The 25,970-nt window shown below is 39.9% G+C and overlaps 1 protein-coding gene across 1 annotated transcript in view; it reads right to left on the bottom strand.

The window, feature by feature from the left end:
* Window positions 1-25,970, bottom strand: part of CAMK4 (calcium/calmodulin dependent protein kinase IV) — a 170,263-nt gene that overhangs the window by 43,284 nt on the left and 101,009 nt on the right. Inside the window, exon 5 of the mRNA XM_055699196.1 lies at window positions 18,196-18,268. Coding sequence (XP_055555171.1) covers window positions 18,196-18,268 — 73 coding nt within the window. The remainder of the gene's footprint in view (window positions 1-18,195; window positions 18,269-25,970) is intronic.

The raw sequence follows: 25,970 nt of genomic DNA, 5'->3' as shown, positions 1-25,970 counted from the left end.
TATGTTAAACCACTATTTAGTGAAAGCACACAATGAAAATCAGCCAGTCATAAGGCCCCATACGTCTGTGTCATTACAGAAACAGTTCCTGAACCTAATTATCATGAATTGTTAAGCATAAATTGCTGGCATTGCTAAACATCACGGAAAGAAGAGTAACCTAACAGCTTCTCAAAAGCACAAATCTCGCTTGAATACTCTTGTATACTTCTTTGTACACAAATTTGTATACACTTTTAGGTATAAAATTAAGAGGAAATCAAAATGGTTAGCAGGTGAAGAAAAGTACAGTATGTAAGAAGCTAAGCTTATTCTCAAATCTCATGCAGTTACCCCCACTGCAAATCTAAATAGCTTTAAGGGCCTATACCTGCAGTGGAAGGGAAGGACAACAAGCATAAAGCTGGATTCAATTTTCTTTCAGTAGAAAACACTGCATCCGGAGAGGGACCCAGAGCTGGGTTGTTGATCTCCCAGAATTTTAGACACATGCTTCTTTGCCGTTCTTTTCTGGCATGCTTGACTGTGTGAGGAAAGGTCCAGACTTCTAGGAACTAGAAAGCATTTATGGCCTCCCATCCTGCTTTTTTTTTTTTTTTTTTTTTTTTTGCATTCATTGATCAATGCAGAAGCATGAATGCAGCTGTCTGCTCCCCAAGATTACAGAAGGAATGGCAGAGAAGGTCCGTAGTCTCTGATATCCCCAAGTATACTGGTGAAGGATTATACCTCCCTGCCCTGGCTGACAACCTCCTTCTCCATGTGCAATTCAGACCTCAGAATGTTGATAAAATACAGACTACTACTTCTGATCAGAAAAAACCTGCACACTCCCCCTGAGTGCTGCAGCGTTAACAGCATTAAGCTACAGCAGGAGAACAAGAAACACAGTCAAGAAGGCCACTGATGAACACATCTGTAAGTCCCTGTTGGCAAGGGCACACTTCTGTGTACGCAGTGCTTTTCACACCGTTTATCAAAAGTAGGCTTTTGTGGGCACTCTGGGTTCTTAAGGGTCTCGGGCTGCCAGGCTCTTTTCATCACCTATGGCTGCAGATGAGACTTGTAAAACGGGCTGTGCCAGGGATGGTTTTAGCTGATCTTTGGGGAAGGGCTGTGAAGAAGGCTTTTGTTGTTATGGTCACCGATGGGAGGGCCAGCAGGGAAGCATAAAAAGCTACCTTATTTGGCTGGTGTCATTTCTTTTTACATTTCCAAAGCTACATGAAAGGATTTCAGCCAAAGGCCCTTCCTTGCCAAGTATGCAACATATTGGACAGAGCTCGGAAACCCCCAACTCTCCAAGGAAGACTGTTAGTGTTTGAAAACAACGGCCCAGTGAATTACTTATTTTCTTTTGCTCAGCTGTGCCCTACCATACTAAAGACTTGAATTTCCCTTGCCTAGATCAAACATATCAAGTCTATGATTTTAAACATATCAATCAAATTTGAAAACTGACAGAAACCTACAAACCAGTCCATGATTTTTCACTATTTAGATACACTGGTCTGTATTTCATGTGGAAAGAAAAATTCTAAGAAACAATAAAATAAAAAAAAAAGGTCATAACAGGAAAAAAAAAAAAGTCCAGGAAGAACAGTAAGTAAAAGGTAACAGTGTTAGAGACTAATAATTAACTTTTAATTTAAAAGCCACATGTCCATTCCGTCTAACAGTTTAACCACATCATATCAAGTATATCAAACCTGAAGGGTGGTAGCACTTCATGAATCTTTGCATTCATAGATTAAAGGCTTTCTGGGGAAGATCTAAGTTACAAATTGTCCTGGTTCCAGCTGGGGTGCAGTTAACTTCCTTCTTGGCAGCGGGTGCAGCTGTGCTGTGGCTGTGCTGTGCGAGCAATGCTGACAGCACACGGGTGGGTTTGGCTGCGCCCGGGTGGTGTCTATCCTCAGTCAGGGACTTCTCAGTGTCTCAGGCCCGGCCAGCGAGAGGGCTGGGGGGGCACGGGGAGCTGGGAGGGGACACAGCCGGGACAGCTGGCCTGGGCTGCCTGAAGGGATATTCCATACCATGGGACGTCACGCTGAGTATATAAACTGGGGGAAGAAGCAGGAAGGGGGGGACATTTGGAGTTATGGAGTAACCATTACGTGTGATGGAGCCCGGCTTCCCTGGGGATGGCTGAGCACCTGCCTGCCCGTGGGAAGCGGTGAATGAATTCCTTGCTTCACTTTGCTTGTGTGTGCAGCCTTTGCTTTATCTATTACACTGTCTTTATCTCAGTCCACCAGTTTTCTCACTTTTATTCTTCCGAACCTCTCCCCCATCCCACTGGGGGGAGAGTGAGTGAGTGGCTGTGGGTGCCTGGTTGCCAGCCAGGGTTAAACCATGACACAGATCTAAACTTATCTGAATCCAGCTGGCTGTGGTGGTTCTTCCATGGGCAGTCTGGCAGCAGGCTGAAGCACAGTGAGCCATGCAGCTCAGGGGGTACGTGTGTCTTGCATATCTGGGTGGTGCTGGGGACACCGGGAGCAGAGGCCAGCCTGCCAAAGCCATGCTGCTGTCCACCACGTCCAAAGCCTGATGTGACGTGAGCCACAGAACATGCTTAGAGCACCATCCTGCTTAATAGGGGCACCAGAAAACAGCCCCAACTTCTGGTCCTCAGCTTAGATTATTGGGATATCTTGCAAAAAGACACCTGAAAGAGACATGCTTTACGGGCTATTTCAATAGCTGTTTCTCAACAAATGCTCTTGCAGCAGTGTTAGCTCAACTATATTATGCTTCTGGTTACCTTAACTGATAGCAAAGTGCTTTTATTATGTTACTTAAACATTTCTTCACATTACTAAAACAAAATTATAAATATCTTCCATGCATTCCTGAAACAAGACAACCCAGGATCTGATAAAACGCATACCTGCCTCAGTCTGCTGCTTCCTTCAGAGCATTAGCAGAGACGGAGAAAAGGCAGCAAGTCTGACGAGGAAGCAGATCTGTATTCTGTCTAAACAGGGTATCTTTTGCATACCTCTGCTTTGAAATTTAGTTTAGGAAGGTGGCACCTTGAACACCTCTACTGATAACACTTGTAACAAGCCAGGACAGGACAGCAGCAGTCTCACACAGAAACAAGTGCAAAAACAGATGGAGCTGGAAATGGTTATTTTATATTCAAAAGTGGAGCTGATCCTTGATGCAAGCGTCAGTGACCACAGAGGTATTTAAAAGACAAAATACATAAGATTTTGTCTTTGAGTTGGCTTCTCTGCATATTACTGGATTTTTCTTCACACTGTCTGATTAGTGAATTCAGAGCTTACTAGAGACTGGAGCTTTTAATTTTATTTGTGGATTTATTAATTTCTTTTTACTGTCCTTCTAAACAACCACACATACCGAATCATTGCAGGGACTCATGCTTGCACAGAAAACCAGATCAGTCTTTCAAAATATTGAGATAATATCTTATTTGTTAAGATTATTTTGTCTAAAAATATGCTCTTCTTATCAACAAAACTTAGCTTATGTTCACATCTGATTTGCCAATGGATAACTGAACAGCAGAATCCATAATTTACATAAATACCACCAAAATAAATACCTCCTAGACTTCAGTTTCTGAATGCACACTGAATCATTGCCCACCCTTTCAAATGTATTTCAAGCCTCTTGGAGAAGATGGACCTCTTTTTTACATTTCTTCCTCATCAGTGTTACCACTGAATGCTTACATTAAAGCAAGGGAACAAGCAACAGTAAATCGACCCCTCACGACTGCCATGTCCGGCCCCAGACGGGTTACAAGCAGCACGAAGAGTTACACTGTTAGACAGAACTGCAGCCTTTTTTCTTTCTCTTATGTGAATGCAGCTGCCATGGTTGGCTGTATTTGAACAGCATATGTGTGGCATTCATACAGACGCGCTGAAAGCAGCCTGCTGTGCTGCAACAGCCAAGATGGTTCATCATGACAGATAATTTTAACAGCTGGAGTACGAGCTAACGCTCACATGAGCTACAGCAGCCTGTCCTGCCTGTTCCTCTGCTCTCCAAAAAAACCCAAAGCTGGGTATAGAGTACGTGGCATCATCGTGCTGCATCATTTGGAGAACAGGATCTGGGGAAAGCATCCAACATGGAGAGGAATCACCCCTCCAGGAATCCCTGCAGAGAAGGCAAAGATGCTGGCAGATCCCAGCCACATACACCTGCACCAGCATCCCTGTCAGCAGGGAAAGGACAGCAACCTCCCTCTGCTGCTGCATGGTGGCAGTGGGACCCCTACAAACCCAAAGCAGAAGCAGCAGCTGAGTGGTGGAAGCATCCCTCTGAGGGGACATTGGTGGGTCACCACCAAGCGACTGTCAGTTTGCACCAGGCGGGGAGCTGCGGTGCATTGGCTGCCTGCAGCAGTGGACTAGCACGTGTCTGCTTGTTGGTCCTCCCAATTCTGATTTCCAATGAGAAATGAAGTCAGAGGGAGAATCACCAAGGCAAAACCAAGGATTGAGATGAAGACAGTAGGGCAGGGAAACACCGTTTTCACAGATCTGCCCTTCAGGACATCAGCAGCTGCACCTTTGTGTCTTCTAGCCTTTCTTTTTTGAGGAAGTAGACGTAAGGAGTCTGCTTCCTATCACCTATACTTTTTCAGCTTGTTGGCTACTTTCAACTACCTTTTACAGGAAACTAATACCTTTGAGACTTTACCAACCATCTCTCTCCTGAGGCTGAAAAAAATAAGCACCCAGGAAGAGAAATGAGATCTTTTTAGTCCTGTCACCAAGGGAAAGACTACAAGACAAGATACACCCTCAGTATCCATCCAAATGCTCATGTGGCACTCAAACTAAAGACACTTCAGTGAAGTGTGCTTGCAGAAGACAGAACTCTTATTTATGACAGATGTGGAGCTGTTAGGTTTCCAGTTTGTAACTTTGTCAATTACTCATCATTCCATACAGTCATACTTGCAAACTTATTCTAGGGTGTTGCATCCGCACAGAAAAACATATTGATTTTTTTGTTAGCAATGATGTTCCATAATACATCTTATCACATCATAACAGAGTTTTAGATTAAATCTTGATTTTAATGAAAGACATAATTTTAAGGCTTTAAAATTGAGAGAGTTTTTTATTGCATGCCTTTCAAGTTCTTTATAGCAACATAAAAACATTCATTGATGTGTCACATAGAAAAATACAAGAACATCAGTGAAGCCGGCACAGTCAGATGCAAGAAAAAGGACTGACTTGCAGCCCTGATAATTTATGGTACCTAGGTCTACAGTTGCTAAATTTTGCACTCTAAAATAAAATCCAGAATTACCATATTTCATTACCATAAAGTGTGATAATAATTACATAGTATGATAATACTTTATAGACAGTAAACCACAAAGGTACAACAAAGTAATTTTAAAACCCAAGCAATAAAAGATGTATATACTTACTTCCTAACTGACAGCACACTCATTTTCTGCTGTTGCTGCTTATCAGATGAACTCAGCTGAGCAGGGTATTTGGAAAAGCACATTCCAATGATGAAATATACTGTTTACACTCCAGCTGCTGCCCATCATTACTACTACATATATGCAGAACTTGTGGCAGAAAATCCGCCAAATTTCCCACATCCAGCACTGTTCACCAAATAATCAAATTTCTCAGTGCCCAGAAATTGAACTACCATAGACTGTGCACTACATTCAGGCACCATGTAATAAATCTGGAAGGCCTATGCACCTGAAAAAGTCCCTGATCACCCATTACCTGAATCAAGGAGACACCCTGATTGTTACATATATCCTCCCTCATTATTTCTAGCTCATAAAGTAACATGCACCATCATGCACTCAAATCTACTGGAGCAATAAGCATGAAGTAGCATTGATCCCTGAAAACATCAGCTTCATTATTCACCTCCGCTAGAGTCTGGATCTTCAGATACATAAGCCTACGAAAACCTCAACAGAAAAGAATGGGTATATGTAATTTAAAGCTAAAATATTCTCTGCTTTTGTTGACAGTTATTAACAAAAAGGGAGGTAAAAGAGTTCAGAAAGCAACCTGCATGTGCCAGCAAACTAGTATGAGAACACCATGTAAAAGTGGTCACACAGAGACATGAAAAGTATTAGGAAAGAATAAATGAAAAAGGAGAAAACCAGACTCATTACAAGTTCCAAAATATCCACAGTTTCTGGTATTTCAGAGGACCAGTTAAGGAATCTCAAGGGAATAGTAAGGAATCTTGTTTCACTCATGCTGTTGGGGCCACAGAAATGGAGCCACTTATCTGAAACAACTGATAAATTATTACACAGCTTGTTTAAGAGTGATCAATGTCAGTCAAACTTTCTCATGCCACCCACTTGGTATGTCAGGAATCTCCCCAAAAAATGGCAGATTTTTTTTGAGGAGTTTTGGGTAAGTTTCCATATTACCTAATAAAAAATGTAATTTTGCAAATAGCTGTTTTGTTGAAAGCCCGCTATCTAGTCAGTCCAGTACTGTGAAATTGGAGAGTAAAAATTGCACAAGTCTGTAACAGTACTATTGAGCAATTCTTTGTACATGTCTTTCATTTCACAGGTTCACTTGCAATTTACTTCTGAACAACCAATGTATTTTTATCCTTAGTATGGTTACTGAGGCTGGAACAGTAAGACACAGGGAGACAAGCCTGTCCTCACTTAGGTCTGCAGGCACAGCAGGCTTGGGAGACAGAAAAACACAGCCCTGTGGACCAGGAAAGCTAAAGAAAGAGGCCTCCTTAGGCTTCAGCAAATCTTTTCAGAGATGAAGTAGTGACTTCTGCAAACATGCTGCTACCCTGTGCCAGCTCCTTGTGGAAGCACTTTTCTGCCTGGTAGCATACTGCACAGACCAGGGCTGCTCCGGTCCCCTGGCTGGTGTCTATGCAGGGGCAGCAGGGAAGGCTCCTTGTACACAGATGTATTCAGGCCCTTCTCACCACGCTGAATTCTCTGCAAGTTGTTAAATGTCTGTAAGTTTCCTCAAACCTTAGAAAAGTTTTAGGGGACTTAATGTAACATTTAACTAGATGCCTTTTAGCCCTTAGAGATATAATGCAGTGTCTGACCACACAGCTATCACTTTATCAAGGTCGCACAGTTTGCATGAAGAGCAGTAGTTACTGCTGACACTCCTGCAGTACCAGTTATCATTTCTCCTCTATCTATTCATGCACAGCTGCATGGTTTTCTACTTTGATATTTACCCTCGAGCAGTTTCTGAGGCAAGACCTCCTCAGTCTTCATTGGGATCTGCCATGAATCTTCTTGACCCTTTCTGTAGCATCCAATTGCTATTTTTTTACTGCTTCTGCACAGTACGCAAGGCTCTCAGGATGTTTTAGGAGCTTTTCCAGCTCAGAAGCCTTCAGAGCCCTGCCAGGCTCCTGTAGTGACTGTACACTATTTATGTTCCATGGGGACAGATATTTGGAATGCCATATCCCTGCATGACAGTTTGCACAATACATGCAATAAAAATTATAATAAAAAAGAAGTATTAGCAGGCTAAAGTCTGAGACAAAGGCAGGTTTTTTTCCTTATGTTTTATTAATTGCTAACAGTGTGGCCAGTAACATACAGAAAAGAAAGGGGTTTCTGTTTAAAGCCAAGACACAGACTCACGCCCAGTGTTGTCACAGAGCTTGTTTCCTGTGCCAGGCTGTTCTCCCCCTAAAGGGGATGGCCAGGCCCTCGCCAAACGATGATGCCCCAAAGATCAGTTAATCAGGCACACAGACACAGCCTTTGGACTGGGTCAGCACTCTCCTCACACAATATTTTCAGCAGCCCATGTTATAAATGAATGTACAGGCAAATTGCCCATCTGCCTGTGATGTATTGGGAAGAGGCTGAACCATTGAGTCCTTAATCAGTTCTTAGACAACTTCCCTGTAAATGTCAGTGTCTTGCAATAAGCATCAACTGCAGGCACTGGCTTGAAAACTGCAGCATTTGGCACTGTGTTTGTGATGTTTTGTGAGTTACAACAATAGCTAATTAATAATTTTCGCTGGTATTTCCAAATATTTTTCAAAATTAATACTGTAGTAACTTTTTTTGCAAGGACGCTTTACTTAGATGAAAGCATAATTTAAGATGATTACAACTTAGCAACTTTGACCCTGACTTTTTGCTGCACTGGACATTAATTGTAATACGGTAGATCTGCACCATGATCATTAGTGCTTGCTCCATTTCCTATATTAGAGATAATAGCAAATACAATACCCTCATTTCCTTATTGCTGATGGAAGCATTGCCAGAATCTTTTGACTGTAAATCTTTTCTCTGTGTGCTGCAAAAAGAGCTTTGCACTCAGCTTAAAACAGGTCTCCAAAAATGTTTTTGACAGAATAATTCTGAATGAAGGTACTGATAAATCAGGCTGATGTGATCATGAAAACCACTCTATTTCCCTTCCAACAATTTAAATACATCATTAACAAGAAAGATTAGTTTGAAATCTGTTTACAACAAACAAGGAGAAAAAAAAAGAAATTAAGCTAGTAAAATGATGAAGCTACTTATTCAAAATGCCCTCACCCTCTAAACAGATTATTCTGTCGTGAAACCATTAGTTAACATCGCTTCAAAAATAGCACATTTGGGACACAAATGCATTTCTCTCCCAGGCAGTGGTGGCACTTCAGTAGGTTCCTTACATAACTTGAGAGTTTACCTAGCTGCTTATTTGTTCTTGACAGAAAAATACTAGAGAGGTCTCCCCATGACACTCATGAAGCCCTTGTTAAAATGCCGTCAAGGGCCAAGACAATTTCCCAGCCTCCATGGTGTCATCTCTGTATGTGATATGTTAAATCACCTTTCTCCAACAGGACTCACCTTTAAACGTAACACACAAATTTTGAAGAAATAAACACTTTGTGCCCAGAATACATCAAATGGCAATTATATTTTTAATTAAAAAACTCCAGCAACAATACCTTAGCATGGAAATTGTTACTTCTCCCTACAAGTCATTAAGTTGTATGTCATGCCCATGGCAATACTCACCATCCAGATTCAAGGGAAGAATGTATATAATTGCTCTGCAAAACACGCCCTGATATCAATCCAGCAACTGGTCCTGTCTGCCTCCACTGACTGTGATTATAAGAAGGTATATGCAAGCAAACAAAAAGACTCTCCCCTTATTTCATTCCTTCTCTTTGTCTGACACCTTGCCTTGATATACAGGGTTTATTATGTATATGAGGCATGGTTTTTTTATGGAAGTCCTTTTAAGAAATATTGTTAGAACCTCTTAATTCTGCAGTCTACTACCATCACCATTAAAGTAGATGTTTATGCTATTTCAAGAGGCTACAAGCAAGATCACATCAGACAGTATGTGCTTCTCATTATAGAGACCAATCTCCATATTTTTACTCGTGCTGTGATTTGCCCACATAAATATAATTTTGTAAGTATAAATGGTTATAAATAGTAAAATCATAATTATATACATTCTCTTCCCTTACTGTGACTTCAAGTGCACTGTAAAACCCTTTGCAGTAAGCTACCCCTATAACAAGATCCTGTTTAGTCACTGCCTTGAACCTTCCTTCTGGGCAAGACTTCACAGGGAATTCAGAATACCTGCCATTTATCCAAACTTTGTTAAATCAGTTGGTAAAATCAGTGTATCTGCTGTGACATTCCTTGTATTAATTTGTCTAACAAAGAAAGGTTGCTTTGAGACTTTTTGAAAGTTGCTTTACTTAAATATTCATCTTCAGACCAGGCATTTCTTTATAACTCATGAAGTACAACTGTTACATACATAGTAATCATTACAACTACTGCCATGTTGCACAGAACGTAATAAGTATATATAATTTGTCACATCCACAAAATTAGCTTAATTGAAGTAGATAAAGCTTCCATTATGAATGCTTAAATGTTAGAATATATTTTTCAGGACATGTGTTTGATGCAGTTTGACGTTTGATGTATATGATTGCAGTCTAAAAGTGACTTGTGTACTAGGTAAGCTGCTTTGAAGGTAAAAAAGATGCAATACAAAAGAAAACAATCCTGTTGTGCTGCTTTTTAAACTGTGTGAGATAGCTGGAAACTTAGCATATGTTGATACGTGTGGATGCAAGGAAGAGAGGAAGCATGTGACAGAGGAAAAGGCTGGCAGCCCACTGGAGAAACCACTTTTGGGCACAGCCTTGATGGGAAGCAGGGACATATATGGGCTGCAAAACTGGCCAGCATGGCTGATGTGGAACCTGCCTGCTCTCCTCGCCCTCTGCCTCCAACAGCCTTTAGAATAATCAAGACTTCACAAAATAACATGCATGACATCAGTTTTCACATATTTTCCCTAGAGAATATAATTATGTAACTAAGCAATTATGTCCTTGAGTATAGGGAAATCACTTGGGGAAGTGAAGGTTATTATGATTTCCTAGGTCAGAGAGATGTACACAGTTTTAGGCTCTATATTGTTTTTTATTTTCAGAAAACAAAATATCTTTCAGTTAAGCAAAAGAAAATATCAAAGAATAGTAAAATTTCAATGCTTTTAATAGATGACAGAGCCCAATTTGTAATCAGAACTTTACATCTATTTTAGCAAATTTATTTGAATTAAAAGCAGATGTTCTCAGCATAATTTTCAAATTGCTTTTAGAATTATGTATGGCATGCTTGCATATCATGTACATATGCAAATCTCTTATCCACTTAAACCTAATGCCAGCTAGGCATTTAACTGGAAATGGATAAAAGCACATATCTGATTTCCACACAGCTCTGCAGAGCTTTATTCACACAACTTGTGCAAGGCCTACCGCCACAAGCCATGCAGATGTCCTTAACATGAAATTGTTGACATTAGGAACTTGTAAGCAAAGACAGTACTTTACAAAAAAACAGTTATTTAAGTATGCTCCTAGAAGTAATCATAGCTGAAGGTACTACCTACAGGAGGTAATGAAATGTGATGTATGAGTACATCAACGCTGATGCAGTTAATGTTCAGGTGGTAGATCTTCAGCTCTTGATCTAAATAACTTCCAAAGATATGGCATCTAACCTAATTCTTACAATTAAAAATTCAGTGCTGTCTTTTACAAATACACGGACATAGTATTTCTATGTCAATGACTGAACATTAAGAAGAGGACTCTTTTTTCTGTACGTGTCCTGGTTTCAGCTGGAGAAGAATTATTTTTACTTTTAGTAGCTTGTACAGTGCTGTGTTTTACATTTAGTATGAGAATAATGTTGGTAATACACTGGTGTTTTAGCTGTTGCTAGATAGTGCTTACCCCTACGTCAAGGACTTTCAGTTTCCCGTGCTTTGCCAGTGAGCAGGTGCACAAGAAGCCAGGAGGCAGCAGAGCCAGGACAGCTGGCCCAAACTAACCAAAGGTGTATTCCATACCATAAATCATCAGGCTCAGTATATAAACCAGGGGGAGTTGGCTGGGAGGGGCTGATCACTGCTTGGGCCTGGCTGGGCGTCAGTCAGCGGGTGATAAGCAATTGCATTGTGCATCACTTGGGTTTCTTTGTTTGGGTGGGTATTTTTGTTTTCTTCTTGGGCTTTATTTCTCTCTGTTCCCTTCATCATTACAATTACTGCTGTTATTGTTGTTATTCTTATAACCACAAAATGGAAAACAGGTCATGCCAACACAAGGATGATTACACAGAACACGTGAATTCCTGAAATTAAAAGCCACCATCACTACTGAATACATAAGCAAGCATAAGTCCTAACATTTGAATGCTATTTGAAAAAGCCTTTCCTCTAGTGTTTATCTTGAAAAGGATAGGACAGGACAGGAGCCAACAGTGTTAGGAAATTACTGGTGCTTCTTGGATGAAGGGCACTTGGGAGTGTCAAAACTACAGCTACTACAAGCCATCCCTGCAAGCCAGGCTGAGTATGCCGCTGGTCACACAGAAGAGTAGGTTTTCCTCTTTATTCTTCTGAAGAAGCCAGGAGAAAATATTGCCCAGTCACAAAGGGTAGAAAGGGTGTTTTGGTTTGGTTTGGTTTGATCTTACTCTTCAAGATGACAGGACACCAAAGGAGGACAGCTCCATTTGGAACTGGTTCTTCTCCTTTTTATGTGATCCAGGGAAGTTCAAAGATTTTTGTCTCCCAGTTCTCTTCCTCAGAACAGGGGGGTTATCTGAAATACCAGCAGCTAACACTAACAGCTGCTATAAAGAAGCCCAGAAACAGTTTTGTACTGGTCTTCCTTCACAGACTTCTGTTTTGGAAGACTAGATAGATAGTTAGGGAGTACACTGAACAAGGTTCAGTAACAGAGGGACACCGGAGAGCAAAGACTGCTACTGGGTAAAGTTATGTTAGCAGGAATTTTCCAGTCACCGTTGCTGAATCAAGAGCAAACTAGCTGGCAAAGATGAAGACCACATCACAAAAACCTGGTCAGGAGACAGGTTGTCCATTACAGCCTCAGTCAAGACTTCACGCCAACAATAAACACGTCTTGTATGTCGTCCACCTGCACCCCATTTGACATGACTGAAATGCAGAACCATCCAGCACATTATATGACAAAGTGTAAACCAAACAACAATGAATACAAATATACAGGGAGAAATCTGGCAGGCAAAATAATATATCCACACAGTCACTTTCTCAGGATATTATAACTAATAAACTTATATGGAAAAGGTATACTAAGGACTTTTGTGTTTGTGTTTTATCCATTAAAAAGGGGCACCAAATACCCCAAGATCTGCTTTGCTACAAAAATCAGAATGAACAGGACAGCTCTTGAACATCTTGGGCCACCAGCACTAACTGCTGAAAACCAGCAATCTCTGTGATTTTCCTGCTGTTCCTCTTGGTGAGTTAGAGGGAGAATGGCAAAAGCAGACCATGCTGTCAGGGAAAACAACATGCCACCATAATCCTTAGCACAGAATTGCAGCTGGAACACCAAATTCCTCCTGTTTTACAGTACCAAGCATTGGTCCTTTTACTGACGACTGCATACTCAACAAACACGCTGAATTTGGCCTAAACCTGCAAGTTACTGAAAGGCCACCTTTCAAGCAAACTTTCTGAAAACTTGACAAAACTTTACATTTCCCCTTCTTCCCCCACTGGAAAAGCAGAGATTGTTGGGTTTTGGTGGCTTTACAACAGAACAACTGCTGTTTTCTAACTGTGCCCCGAACAACAATTATGCCAGGAACAGACTCAGAAAACCACTCCCCACTGCCAGAGGGAGAATGGAAATACTAAGGATTCATCAGAGAATGGGGAGAAATCTTAAGGTGCAAATGCTGCCTCTACTAGAAAGGAAATCTTTTGCAAAATCTGATGAGGGGAAGCCAATGTTCTTCAATATCTACAATGGTGTAATCATGTAAGATTCCTCCTGTTACATATAGTGTTCACAAATTTTGTTACTATTTTACACCAGTATTTATCCTGTGTTATAATAGGTAGGCATCCCTGCCATTCTCTTTTGTGGAATTTAACTTCATTTTCTACAGAACTGAACTCAATGTTTCTTCCTTATTTATCCCAATATACTTATTCTTAACAGTGTGCCTTTTGAGGCCTGGCTAAGTATAGATTGATAATACAACACATTTACTAGTCAAAATTGCAGAATTCTCTGATGTTTATGGTTTGGTTAAGTTCATCTCATAGCTGGTGGCTAAAACTAGCATCCATTGGTTGTCTCTACCTCCAGCAAGCACAAACTCAATGATTGTATAGAAAAAATATCTTTATCTAATGTCCACTTTTCTTTGAATGATAAAACCCTCAAATATTTTAATCAATTCGCTTGGGTTTCAGCCAGTCTTTAGAAGTCTGGTTACTTCATTTGGTCTAAGCTTTAACGGTTAGACACACCAGTGCCTCTGGGTCTGTAAAATACACTTGTAAGCTCTGCATTTGCAGTACGTTCTTTCCTACTATCATACAGCTCATTAGCAGACACATCAAAGTTCTCTGAAATTAATAGAAACCTTTAATCCTGATTTTCCTTCTCAAACTTGCATGTGGCTAAGTGCCCTCAGTCTTTGGCAATGGCAGCTGAGAATTCAGCATGCTTCCTGTGAATTTAAGATGACAAGGAATTGAATGTAAGTGCAGACATACAATGAAGCTTGAAGTGGTAGAAAATTGAAATAAAAAATATAAATGAAAACACAGGGGGTCCCACATATAGCTTCAGGAAAATGTTCCTATCTAGACAAGATCATGGCCAGTCATAAGAAAACAACCTATTAGAAAATGTGATGGGAAATTAACTTAGAGACTGCTGGATGAGTTCAAACCGACATGTAGAAGGTATGCTAGTAACTACCCTAATTACAAAATGTGAAGTGTTAAAAATAATTTCAAATTTAAATATAATGAAAAGAGTAATTTATCCCTCAAGCAGAAACCTATAACTTTGACACTAATGCAGAGTAGGCAAGAAGGAACATGGTTTATTTCTAGTGAAAAATATAAGGTTTTGAAAGCACACATTAAAAAAACTCAGTGTCATTTTCTTGAGTTTGACCATCTAAAAAGTAGATGTCTCTCACACAAAAAGTGTATAAGTGTCTTTTTGTGACCAATATTTGAAGGATTATTTGAAGTCCGTAACATCAATAACTCATTCTGCAAGTCAGACATTGAAGGTCTGGCCTCAGGACATGTGTGTACAGAAATTAATTACTTACACAAAACAGAAGAACTGCCACCAGAATAAGCACCCAAGAAACTACACTGTATACAACTGATCATCTCAGAAGGAGAGAAAGAACAATGATATATCAAGAGAGTCTGCTCTCAAATGCGTCCTCTCCCGGGCCTGTTCTGAGATGTCAGGTAGCAACAAAACCTCCCTGCCTGTTCTGAACAGCACAGCAAAAGAGCTAAAAAGATGAGTGCTGGCTTGCCCTAGTTTTTCATACAAGCCTTTTATCTTATGAATGAAGCTATCCCCCAGCTTGAAGAACAATGGAGGAATAATGGAAAAGGTGAAGGTGCTGAAGAGAGAAAAAAGTGTGTTCCTACTAAGAGCAAATGCAGTCATGTACTGGGAACACTGTATCAGATGTAAGCAGCAGAAAGAAAAATCACAGAAAAGGACAAAATGCATGTGGTGGCCTTCAAAACAATAATGGTTTTGTTATTTTCTCTGTTCTTAGGAGGACAGATGTCTGATATATTTATGCTGTTTTGTGACCTGGAAAATTAAGATTAATTTTCTGTGTGCTTCTATGACTGCTTGCTTAATTCTTGGTAAGCCAGTTAAAGCTAGTCTTACAGGTGCTCAGATATTACAAGAAACAGATCCAGAAGCTTTATGGGATTCTTTTTATTTAAAAAGTATTAGTCCATTTGGTTTAACAATTTCAAAAGGAATTTAACAAAAATGCTTAGGTGCTTTTAAAATCCCATTCTACATTTTTGATTAAATCCTTTAGAAATGTCTCAAAAAGATTTTTGCTAAATGAAGACATAATATCTTCTCATGTCAATGATCCACTGTGAGGACACATCCTTTACTACAGTAAGAGCCCTTAACAAGGGATTTATAAAACAAGTAGGCAGACTAATTCAAGAGAGTTCAGCAAAGGAAAGGCTGAATGCTTCTTTTGCTAAGAGCAATTTCTAAAAACTGCAGAGGCGAAAATGCCTACCTGGTGCCAGGAGGGCATTTGTTGGGATGGTCTATTGAGGGGCTTGTACAATTATTTGGTTTTAAGAATGATCTATGGATGCATTTACTTTTATTCTGGAAAGACTACCCTGCTGCCACAGTATTTTCCAGTTTCTAACAATAATTCCTGCTCTACTCACAAATGCCATTCTGTGAAGTTTACAGCCCCAATATATTCCAGTATTTCAGCTGGGCTGCAAAGATCCCAAGCTGGGCACTGCCATTTCCACAGCTTTCTAAGATTTGGTTTAGATGTTCAGTGTCAGCTCTAAAAGCAAAAGTCAACATATTCTGTCCTAGCTAGGGATCTAGCACAAGTATCTATAAAAACCCAAATAATTGCATGCTCATTTAAAGGCCAGCTTTTTAGATTTCAGCCACACTATCACAATTCACAGAAGTTGAAGATCTTCATCTGGGTCCTACCTTTTAAAATAAAGAGCTGAAACACCTTCTGAAACATCTTTCAGCAAAACTTATTCATTCATCATTTTTGCAAAAGAATGATAAATAATGTAGAACGATCTTAACAGGGGCACTTTGACTGGAAGAAAAAATTGGTCATAAAATAATAATCTGACCCAATTTTGAGAATTTTATACAAAAGTATTATGCTGTGCACTAAACTTAAATGCATAATTTATATTACTTCGGATGAGAGTGCCTCAGTAAACATCAGATAATTCAGAAAGTAGCATGATGTGAACATGGTGGTCTTGCAGTATGTCTGGTTACTGCAGTAAACACCATTACTCACATCTTATTCAGTGTGAACAGGTTTGTAACTAATAGCAAACTATGATTTGTAATTTTTCACAATGGGGCATTTCATTACCACCCCAGGAAAATATGTCCAAGTTGGCCTGTTCCTTCTGAATAATTTTATTATTGATGTAATCACATCAACTTTTCCTCACCTCTAGGTAACTTTTACAGAGGTCAATCATCACATCTCTAGTACTTTCCTGAGGACAGCTCTTTGGACAGTTCATCTCTGTGGATAATATATAGAGATCCTGCCTCACCATTACCACCCTTCAACAGAGCCCTTCTGGCTGTCCTCTCTTTTTTCCATGTGATTAATAGCTGGTTTTTGTTTGAAAAGTCTGACAGTCTGGAAATACACCCAAAATGAGTCATGTCTCATCTGCCCTGTTTGCACACCTCTAAGCACTTGTGTCTGCTCCAAGATCTTTGCAGCCTTTCTGCTACCTGGCTGCTTCACCCCAAACATCTGCTGCAGGCAACCAGACAGAGCCACTGGATAAAATCCAAAATACCTCTTGCTGACTCTGAAGTCAGACTGCCAGGCAGAGCAGAAGGCAAAATCTTTAGCATGTATCACTCCTTAGGCCCTGCCAACATCTTAAGTTTCACAAAGTAAAATTTCCTTTGTATTACTATTTGTCTGAAATGCTCTGAGTGTCCCAACTGGACTGTTTTTTCACGTCCCCTCTCTTCTGCACTAGAAGTGATCAGTGCTAGCATGTAGACTAGACACTTGACAAATTAATTTCTTAAGTACTTTCCCAGCATCTCATTGCTGTTTGGTGAACTGCTGGTGTCAAATCAGATGGAAGAGCAACAGGTGACTGAGAAGTGGGGATAATGTGCACAAATACTGTGTGTAGCCACTAGAAGCCTTCATCTTCTTGTCTCAGACATCTTTATACCTTTCTTTAAGCCATACAATGTGATGTACAAAAATTCAAATGTTTGAAAACCACACAAAATATAGAGGAAGATCTATTAGGAACTGTACAAACTACCGGCACCAAACTTTACTTTCATCTCTCTCAATATAACTGTTATTTTGTGTACATATGTGCAATTTGAAGAGCAGTGAGAACTGATTTTTTGTTTAGATATGTTGTAACTACACTATCCACTTTCCCAGTAGTTAACACTTTTTTGCAATGAACCTTGTTTGTATGGACACTCCTCCATAGTGGCAAAAACTGTGATGGGTCACCTTCAGGCAACAACTGCAAATGAAGTGTAACTATTTTCATGGCAATATTCTGCAGGAGTCTCTGATTCAAATTCTTGTAACTCTTTACACCAGCTAACATGTTCAGCCAACCTATTATCCTTTTAAGTTGAGAGAAAAAGTAATGCACTCTCTTTTGTTTAAGGTTCCAAATAAATTACTGTGACATACTCCACAAAAAAAAGAACGAGAGACTACACAAGTCCCAATTATTTCAAATTACTTTTGGGGCTAAAATGATCGGTGCTGAACTCCACAGGTTTCTGAGATTGGACAGAACGTACACTTTACTGTAACAGATGTCTTAGAGCATTAAATGTATTTCTGACTGCCATCCAAGGTCTCTTATTCCCCTTCAAAGTGCCACTACCTTAAAAAAAAGTCAATACAATTAATTACAGGAGGGGACTTGTGTGGACTGCCTCCAATGAACTCTGCTTCTTTCACACATAAGCAATTATTGAGCCATTATAGGTGAAAGATTAAGTGCTGAACATATGATGCTAGGTAATACTCACAGCAACCGCCTCCAGGATTTGTTTAACAGCATCAGCAGCATCTCGTTCACTGTAGTAACCCTTTTCCACAATCCTACAGAAAAAACAACATGAGAAATTGTGTTCAGCATTATGCATTAAGGTAAACAAACCAGGCAAAAGACTCTTTTCAAAAATGAGCTAGAAAACAATCAACTTTAAATATGACCAGGACTCTGGAGTGCCCCCTAAAGAAGAGAAGACAACTTTTTGCAGTTTAGGTTACCTTTGATTCCCAGTTAAATGAAAAACTGGAGATATCAACTAGGTAAGAAGCTCATAATATATACACATTACACATTCAGTTGAAAAGTTTTTGAATTTTCTAAATTCAGGGAATGTGAATTACTCTGTGATATAACTAGGTAACCTTTAGGAACTGCTTTTTCACTTTTATATTTAACTTCAGCTTCCCTCCACCTCCCCCTGCCTCCTCTTATTCAGTTAGCTGGTCACTAAACAACAGCACTATGCTATGCCCACACAGATCTGAATTATTCAAGAGAAAGGTCTGGTGTAAAAATTTACTAGCTTCAAATTATCCCTGAAGTATAATGGGCTGAAGAAAAAAGTTGTCTTTTTTCCCCCATCAGTAGAAAACTGGGGGCTCTGTAGTCAAACACAGTTTCATTAAAACCAAAACTACTTTTTTTCTTTCTTCTTAATGTAAATAGCCAGTATGCTAAGTTTATTTTGTATAGACAACACATAATAGATTGATTTTGCAAATGTGCTGACCATGTGCAGCTTATGGTGAGTTCAGCAATATTTGTAAGTTCTGAAGATCCTTCAGATCTGGTTTTCTGTCTCCCTTAGCTTTTACAACCATTCAATTTTGTAAAAACACACAAAACTTCAGCTTTCTTCTTTAATGATGTTATGTCTGTGGAGCCTTATCGTGATAAAAACATTAAGAAAGAAAATACTTTTCTGTGTTAATGTAATGTTCTGAAGTGGTGTATTTCAACACTTTGTATGCTATGCTGCATAGAAAGGGCAGCAAGGTTTAATGTGAATTTCTGGGTTGGACTCCCAAAGCCCAGCTGTGCTACTGCAGCTCTTTTAGAAGAGCACCAGCAGTGGCACAGGGTCTGGAAGCTGATCCAGGATTTGCATCACATGTTCTCCAAGAACTGCCATTACAGAATGAACACTACATAAATGCACAGTTAAACAGGTTAAACAGGGTCAGCAGAAGATACAGATTTGCACAATGACATATGGGAAGTTAATAAAAGAAGGATCTATCAATAACATACACTAATGCTCCGTTTAAGACTCCCAACAGTCTTTTTACTGTTGTATTTAGCTACACGCAGTATTTGCGAACTACAGTAATTTTCCCTCAGAGACTTACCTTAAAGGTCAGAGCTTTGACGTGAAGTTTTGATTTTTTACCATATTCATTTTTCAAAGCCCAAGAAAACATAGACAGATGTGTAGAAACAGAGCCTGTGGTGCCTCTGAGACATTTTATAAAATGATCTCCTGCAAGCACACAAGCCAGTTTTACAAAACAACACCCTAAAATCCCCATGAAGCAGGAGAGCAAGATGCATATAACGGCTGAAGGCAAAAGTTGCTGGAAAGACTTTCTGCCTCAGGATCCAGAAACAGACCCTGCTTGTGGCAAGAAGGGTACACTCCTTTCTCCCCACTTTCACTGTTTTGCAGTATCTTTTTATCACTTCTCTGAAATAACAGACTCATATTGAGATCCCTTCAGTGCAACTCCTTACAGCTTTACAAAAGTTGACACAAAAGATGTTGATTAATGTACTTATGAAAGCATTACTTACATACTCATTAGAAGATTAAGTGCAATAAGAAACAATGCCAAGATAATAACCCACCAGAAACAGATGTAACAAGCATGGCACTGCAGAAAATGGTCTATACAGGGATATTCCTAACCAGCTGCAATTACTTTACCTTAACACGCATTATGTTCACAGATAACTAAGTCTATTCATGTGGCACTAGTATGAGCAAGCAATCCCTCTCAAGCAGGAGTTCTTCTATCTCACCATGATTTTTTGGCTGCAGAATTATTTGGCCTTATTTCTAGAAGGCGGTTGTTTTTTTTTTCCTGGCAGCCCTTCAGCTACCCTTGCATATAAACTAGTTCACCTCCTTTGTGTTTTTGTACTGCCAGACCTTCCCCTGCTTTGGTCATCCATTCAGATTATCAGGGAGAGCTTTATTTGAACTTACACCACAAGGGTAAACCAAAGCAAAGTTTGCTCAATTAGACACTATGTTAGGTGTGTGGCCTCAAATTTAGGAAAAAGGTTATGAAAAATCGTAAATTACACAACAAAATGCTACATTGTGCTTGAAAGTAAGATTCCCTCTCCACTATTTCAGACTGAATTATCCTTCTCTGGTAGATTACATGGTGAGACCTGAGCAACAGTGGCCCTCTTGCTTGGGTCTGTTCCCCTAAATACACTGGTTTGGCTTCCTCCTCCTTTGTAATTCAAATAAAGTATTTAGTATCAGTCAGCAGGTTCCCACCTGTAGCATCCAGATGCATTTTTGAGAATACAGACCTCACTTTCATCCCACCTTCCCTCTTCCCTGCTGTTATTTTGGGTGCTAATTTGCTCCTCTAACCTTGGCACAAGAGGCATGTTACAACACTGTCTTTGTTTTACAGATTTCTGTGTATTAAAGACATTCACATAATCGTTCTGTTAAGCTTACAATCTGTAGCAGGGCATGGGAGATCATAACATAACTTCAAATTTGGTCACAAGGTAATAAACCCAAAAAGTCTGCTGTGCTAGTTTGACCCTCTGCCACAGATTTTAGAATATATTCCACAATTAACCACAGGAAAAAGACAGGCATGGTGGGGCTGCTGCTGGGGAAGTGCTGCACACAGGCTGAGCTGCCAGCACCATGCTGGGTTCAATTCCTCATTGCTCAGGCATACATCCTCTGGGAACGGACCACCGTGCACATGCGTGAGTCCAACAGCTGCAGGATGAACTTGGGCACCTGACCTCAGAAACGTGTGGGGCAGAAAGTTTTCAGGTTCCAACAGGATTTGAAATTCTCGGGTTTTCCCGCATACATGATTAAGATGAAAGAAAAATGTGGCAATACAGTTAGAATTCCATTTACCTTTCTCCCTTCATCCAACAAATTTCTAATTTTACAGTATGGTAACCCAGTATTTGTTCTATCCTTTCTTTTTCAAACAGATATATCTAGGTGGAGTGGGGGGGGTGAGATATCTCTTAAGTGCACACAACTTTGTACTTTCTTCCACTCCACAAAATCAAAGAAAAGGTGAGGTTCCTAGTTTCCTGTCAGTGCCCAACCAATGCAGGAAAGAAAACCACCAATTCCTTGACCGGTGGAAACAAGAGAGGTCAAAGTGGAGCTCAGGACTGCCCTCTTGACCACAGCATGAGAAGACCAGCCCACCCTGCCTTAGACAACTACAGGATACTGCTCTTATTATTTACATTAAACACGTAACAGAAGAAGCACACAGACACTGAAGATGAAGACATTCTGGATTTACACTTTACAGGAAACAAACATAATGAAGTGTGGACCCATATTTCAGAGCAGCAATAAAAAACAACTGTAGAATTATTGTGCAATGCATATGACTCATCTGCTGATGTTACATGTGAATAACATGCACTGGCAAGTCAATTACAGCTTACATCATGTGCAGTTAACTTTCTAGTTTTTCATAACTCTAGAGTCCAGACCTACTGAGAGTACAAACCTAATTCTTAATTAATAATAATCTAGTAAATAGAAAACCTAATCTTCTGTAACAGCAATAATGAAAAAAGACGTACTTCTTTCTAAAGATGAAAAATTATTTCTAAGGGCACTCTGCTTTAAAATTAAAAACTGGCTATTAGGCAGTAAAGGAATAGTACTGAAAGAAGATTATCCTGTAGTTTAGGTCCTCTAATAATGCTGGGGGATCATTTGCATATCTATATTTTGCATCCTCCCTGTGACAGTTTACATAAGACAAATGGTAGGTGTGCCAGTTCGCTTTATTATAATGACACTCCTACCTGAGACCAATGAAGCTTCTTTACAAGGATTTTTCCATTTCAGCCTGAAGATTAACAGTGACTCATTGCCCTTTTTTCCATAATGGAAGGAAACCCAAAGAAATGTCTTATTTTGTTATTATTGAAGCAAAAGCAATTATTTATAAGTACTTTACAGACTGATCTTTAAGAAAAGCATGGATGAAGAAAGATCAAACCTTCAATGAGGGAACAGAAAGACAGGAACAACAACAATAAGGAAGTAATTAAACACTTTCTTTGATATGCAAATGAAAAAAGCCAGGTAGGCCAAACGAGTGCTGTAGAGAAAAACTGTGAGGAAGACACCAGGGCATCTGGAAGAAGGGACAGAGAAATGCTTAAAGTCAAAGAAAAAAAAGCTTGGAAAAACACTGAATTTGGTGTCACAAACATCTATGAAATTCAAGACAGTGCTTTAAATAGAAGATGACATTCTAGAGCAAGCAAAAATGTGATGTTGATTAAATAAACAATTCATATTCTAATCACATTTGTGTAGAATCACTTTTTCCTGCTTTCATGTACAGATTTATTGAAATATGCTGATTCAGTTGTTTGCACTTGTACATGGCAAGACACACATCTAACAAGAGTATGTAGTTGTGCACACCAAGCTACACGTCTCCTAAAACACCACCTGATGCCCTTCTGAGCACATGTGGAAATATTTGAAGAAAATCCACCTTCTTCTCTAAAGAGAAGCAGGGAAGTATTTCCCAAAGACCCCTCATCACTCCTCTTCCCACTGCCACTGGAGATGGAGATGCCCCCTGGGAACGGCCGAGATGCACCCTGGCCTGCCTGTGGGCTCCAGTCACTGGGCAGAGCCCATCCCACCGCGCCCCACAACCCAGAGCCCACGGCCATCCCACCAAAGCAATGATAATGCTCTCTCAGCTGCTCTTGGGGTGGAAAAGCTTTGTGCTGTCATAGGTAACAGAGCTATAAAACATTCAGTACTCAGCAAAACCACCCTGAGCATCACACCATCCAGCAAGCCTGTGGAAATGGTACAATGCGTTTGTGATGCACGCTTTCTTATACACAGCAGGTAGCTGAAATTTGGCAGCTTCCACATGATTGTCAAACACATGTATGCATTCAAGTGTTTAATAATTTGCAGTAATGCTTGCCAACTTCCACCCAGCCTTTCTAGCATTTCTGTTCCCTCCGAGTGCCACAGGTTTTCTGGCAATATAAATCCCTTAGTTTTGCAAATTGTAGCCTCTCTCTGCCACAGAAGCCCAATGCTTGCTGTGTTGCTTACAATGTTGCCATTATCCACATCTTCATCACAGTCCCTATCAGCAGATGGATAAATTCATACCAGCATTCACCACACTTCTGCAACCTGCAGTATCATTTGGGAAGACTATGCATTGGATTTTACTCCTTTCAGGACATACTTCTTAGGACTTGGTACTATGTTCCCCACATCTATATGAAGCCACTGAAAGCAGCAGAGCATCACAGTAAAGGGAGGTAGGTAGTGACCACACTTGCTCTGCAGAAACTTTATTATTGGTAGGGGGAAAACAAAACAAAACAACAAAAAAAAGGAAGACTGCAGTCTTGTTAAATTAAATGCATTTGGTCTGCAAATCGATAAGGAAAGAGATGGGGAACCCCAATGTGTCCTTTTATAATCGATTTTCAGAGCAGTATTAAAAATTATATTGCTATACAATGTTACAGTTGACTGGAATACATGTGTCTGGGGATTAAGGACAAGACCTTAGGCAACAAGTGAAAACAATACATTTACAAAAACAAACAAGTGACCACTTCACTACAGAAGGAAAGGACTAGGCTTTGGGTCTGATTTTTCCGTAAGTAACAAAATAGAGGGCCAGATTTTCCAAATCCAGAAAGAGAAACAGTGCTTGCACAGCTGTAAAAGTAAAAAGGGAATAAAACCCACCCAGCAATCTGCTTTGAAGAAGCAGAGGATCCATCTAATGCCAGAAAATGCTAGATGGGGAGAGTCACTGATGGCACACACCTCTTCATGCAAGACTGCCAGTACCTGAAGTTCTTGGTCAGCACTGGCTGTTGCCCTGGCAGTGAGACCTCTGAGGTAAGAACGAGGAAGGGTTGCAGGTCCTTTCCTGGGTGGCACAGCCTGCAGAGCCACTCCAAGCCCTCACTGTAATAACTCCTGAAACCTGTAATCGAGAGTGCCAGGGGGCAGAAGAAGCAACAGTGAAGAGGAAGCAACTGGTTACCAGCTCCCTGACCCTGAAACCAAAGTCTCTTGTTTTTCTTTGGCACAGGAATCTAGAGCAATGACTGCTCCTTCAATTTTAAACACAAGTTGTTCTCGTGACTCCTTGTGACCAAGAACATCTGAAATCTTACCCACTTTAACAAACTTGCTTTTTCCTCCCTCACACTTTAAGTGGATTAGTTCTATTCTTAGCTTTACTTCCCTGCTTCCGTCCCACACAGGCCACCCTACCCATCCACTAACTTTACCTGAAATCTGAGCAGGTAAAGTCTGTTTCTTGCTTTCCTTACCTCAGATGGGTAACTGCACTTAGTTTTATGCTAATCAATCTAAACAGTTACTCTATAATTTGCAATATTTAGCCATCATTTAATATTGCTGCTATAAATACTATTGCTCCACACTGTGGAGTGTTGCATTTCAGTATTAGGTGAATCTAGAAACACACCACATAGCTTGCAAAAGGTCTGCAAAATCTACGTAGCCACCCAAAAGAGTAAATAATTTTCTTATTGGTTCCCAACATTGTTTCCTTTCTTCCTTCATGCTATGTCTGTATTTGATTTTTAGGTCATTCTTTATAAGTATCACAATATCAAAAAAAACCATCACTGTTTTTAGGGTTGTTTTCGTTCTGCCTCTAGCTGGCTTTTATCCAAAACTCTTGTACCACACCTTACTTGTGGGCTGCATCCTGTTACACCCAGTACAGTCTCAGGCAACACACTGGCTTCCAGAAATACAAGATCTGTTCCAATGCCAGTATGTGCTAACAATTTTTTTTTAAATTTTCAGTTCTATACAATAAATGTTAATTCATCTAAAATTCTTCGGTTGTCATGGAGATTTTTTCTGCACATATTCAGTTAATTCTCATGTAAATTCTTATATTTCATTAAAATTAAATTCAAAGTTTTCTACAAGCTAAAGTGAGACTGAAAATTAGCAGAAACAGGAAAAGAAAATGACATCACTCTATTCAACAGCAAAACGGTTCCCACAAGGAACACTTTCTCAATGAATGATTCACAGATTTATTGGCTCACACCTGTACCGAGGTGACTCCAATTCCTTGTTTCTTTGATGCATTTGTTTAGTTTAAAAATAAGGTTTCTCTCTAAATACGGATTTTCGATACCGTAGCACTGAAGAATAATAAATATAAAAATAGTAGGTCTGATTCAGTTTGCTGATTCTTCCTCATTTTAAAACCATTTTCATAGTTCAGTGCAGAGTAGCTGTTAATGCCAGCTCATGATATGAAGAAGGATAATGGGAAATACAGAACTGGGTTTGGATCTGGCTCCAAGTCAAACAAACAAGATGTTTTTTTCAACACCTTGTTTAGAAATGAAATGCAGAATTGCAGTCATTCAGTCATACCTCCATCATTGTTAGGTAAGAGGCAGTTTCTGATAAATGTGCCATGCAGGAGAATTCAGAGAAAGATTGTGTAT

This window comes from Falco cherrug, chromosome Z, assembly GCF_023634085.1.
Source record: "Falco cherrug isolate bFalChe1 chromosome Z, bFalChe1.pri, whole genome shotgun sequence".
Taxonomy (NCBI): domain Eukaryota; kingdom Metazoa; phylum Chordata; class Aves; order Falconiformes; family Falconidae; genus Falco; species Falco cherrug.
The sequence above is the reverse complement of the archived record's forward strand: the minus strand, read 5'-3'. Positions and strand labels throughout refer to the sequence as shown.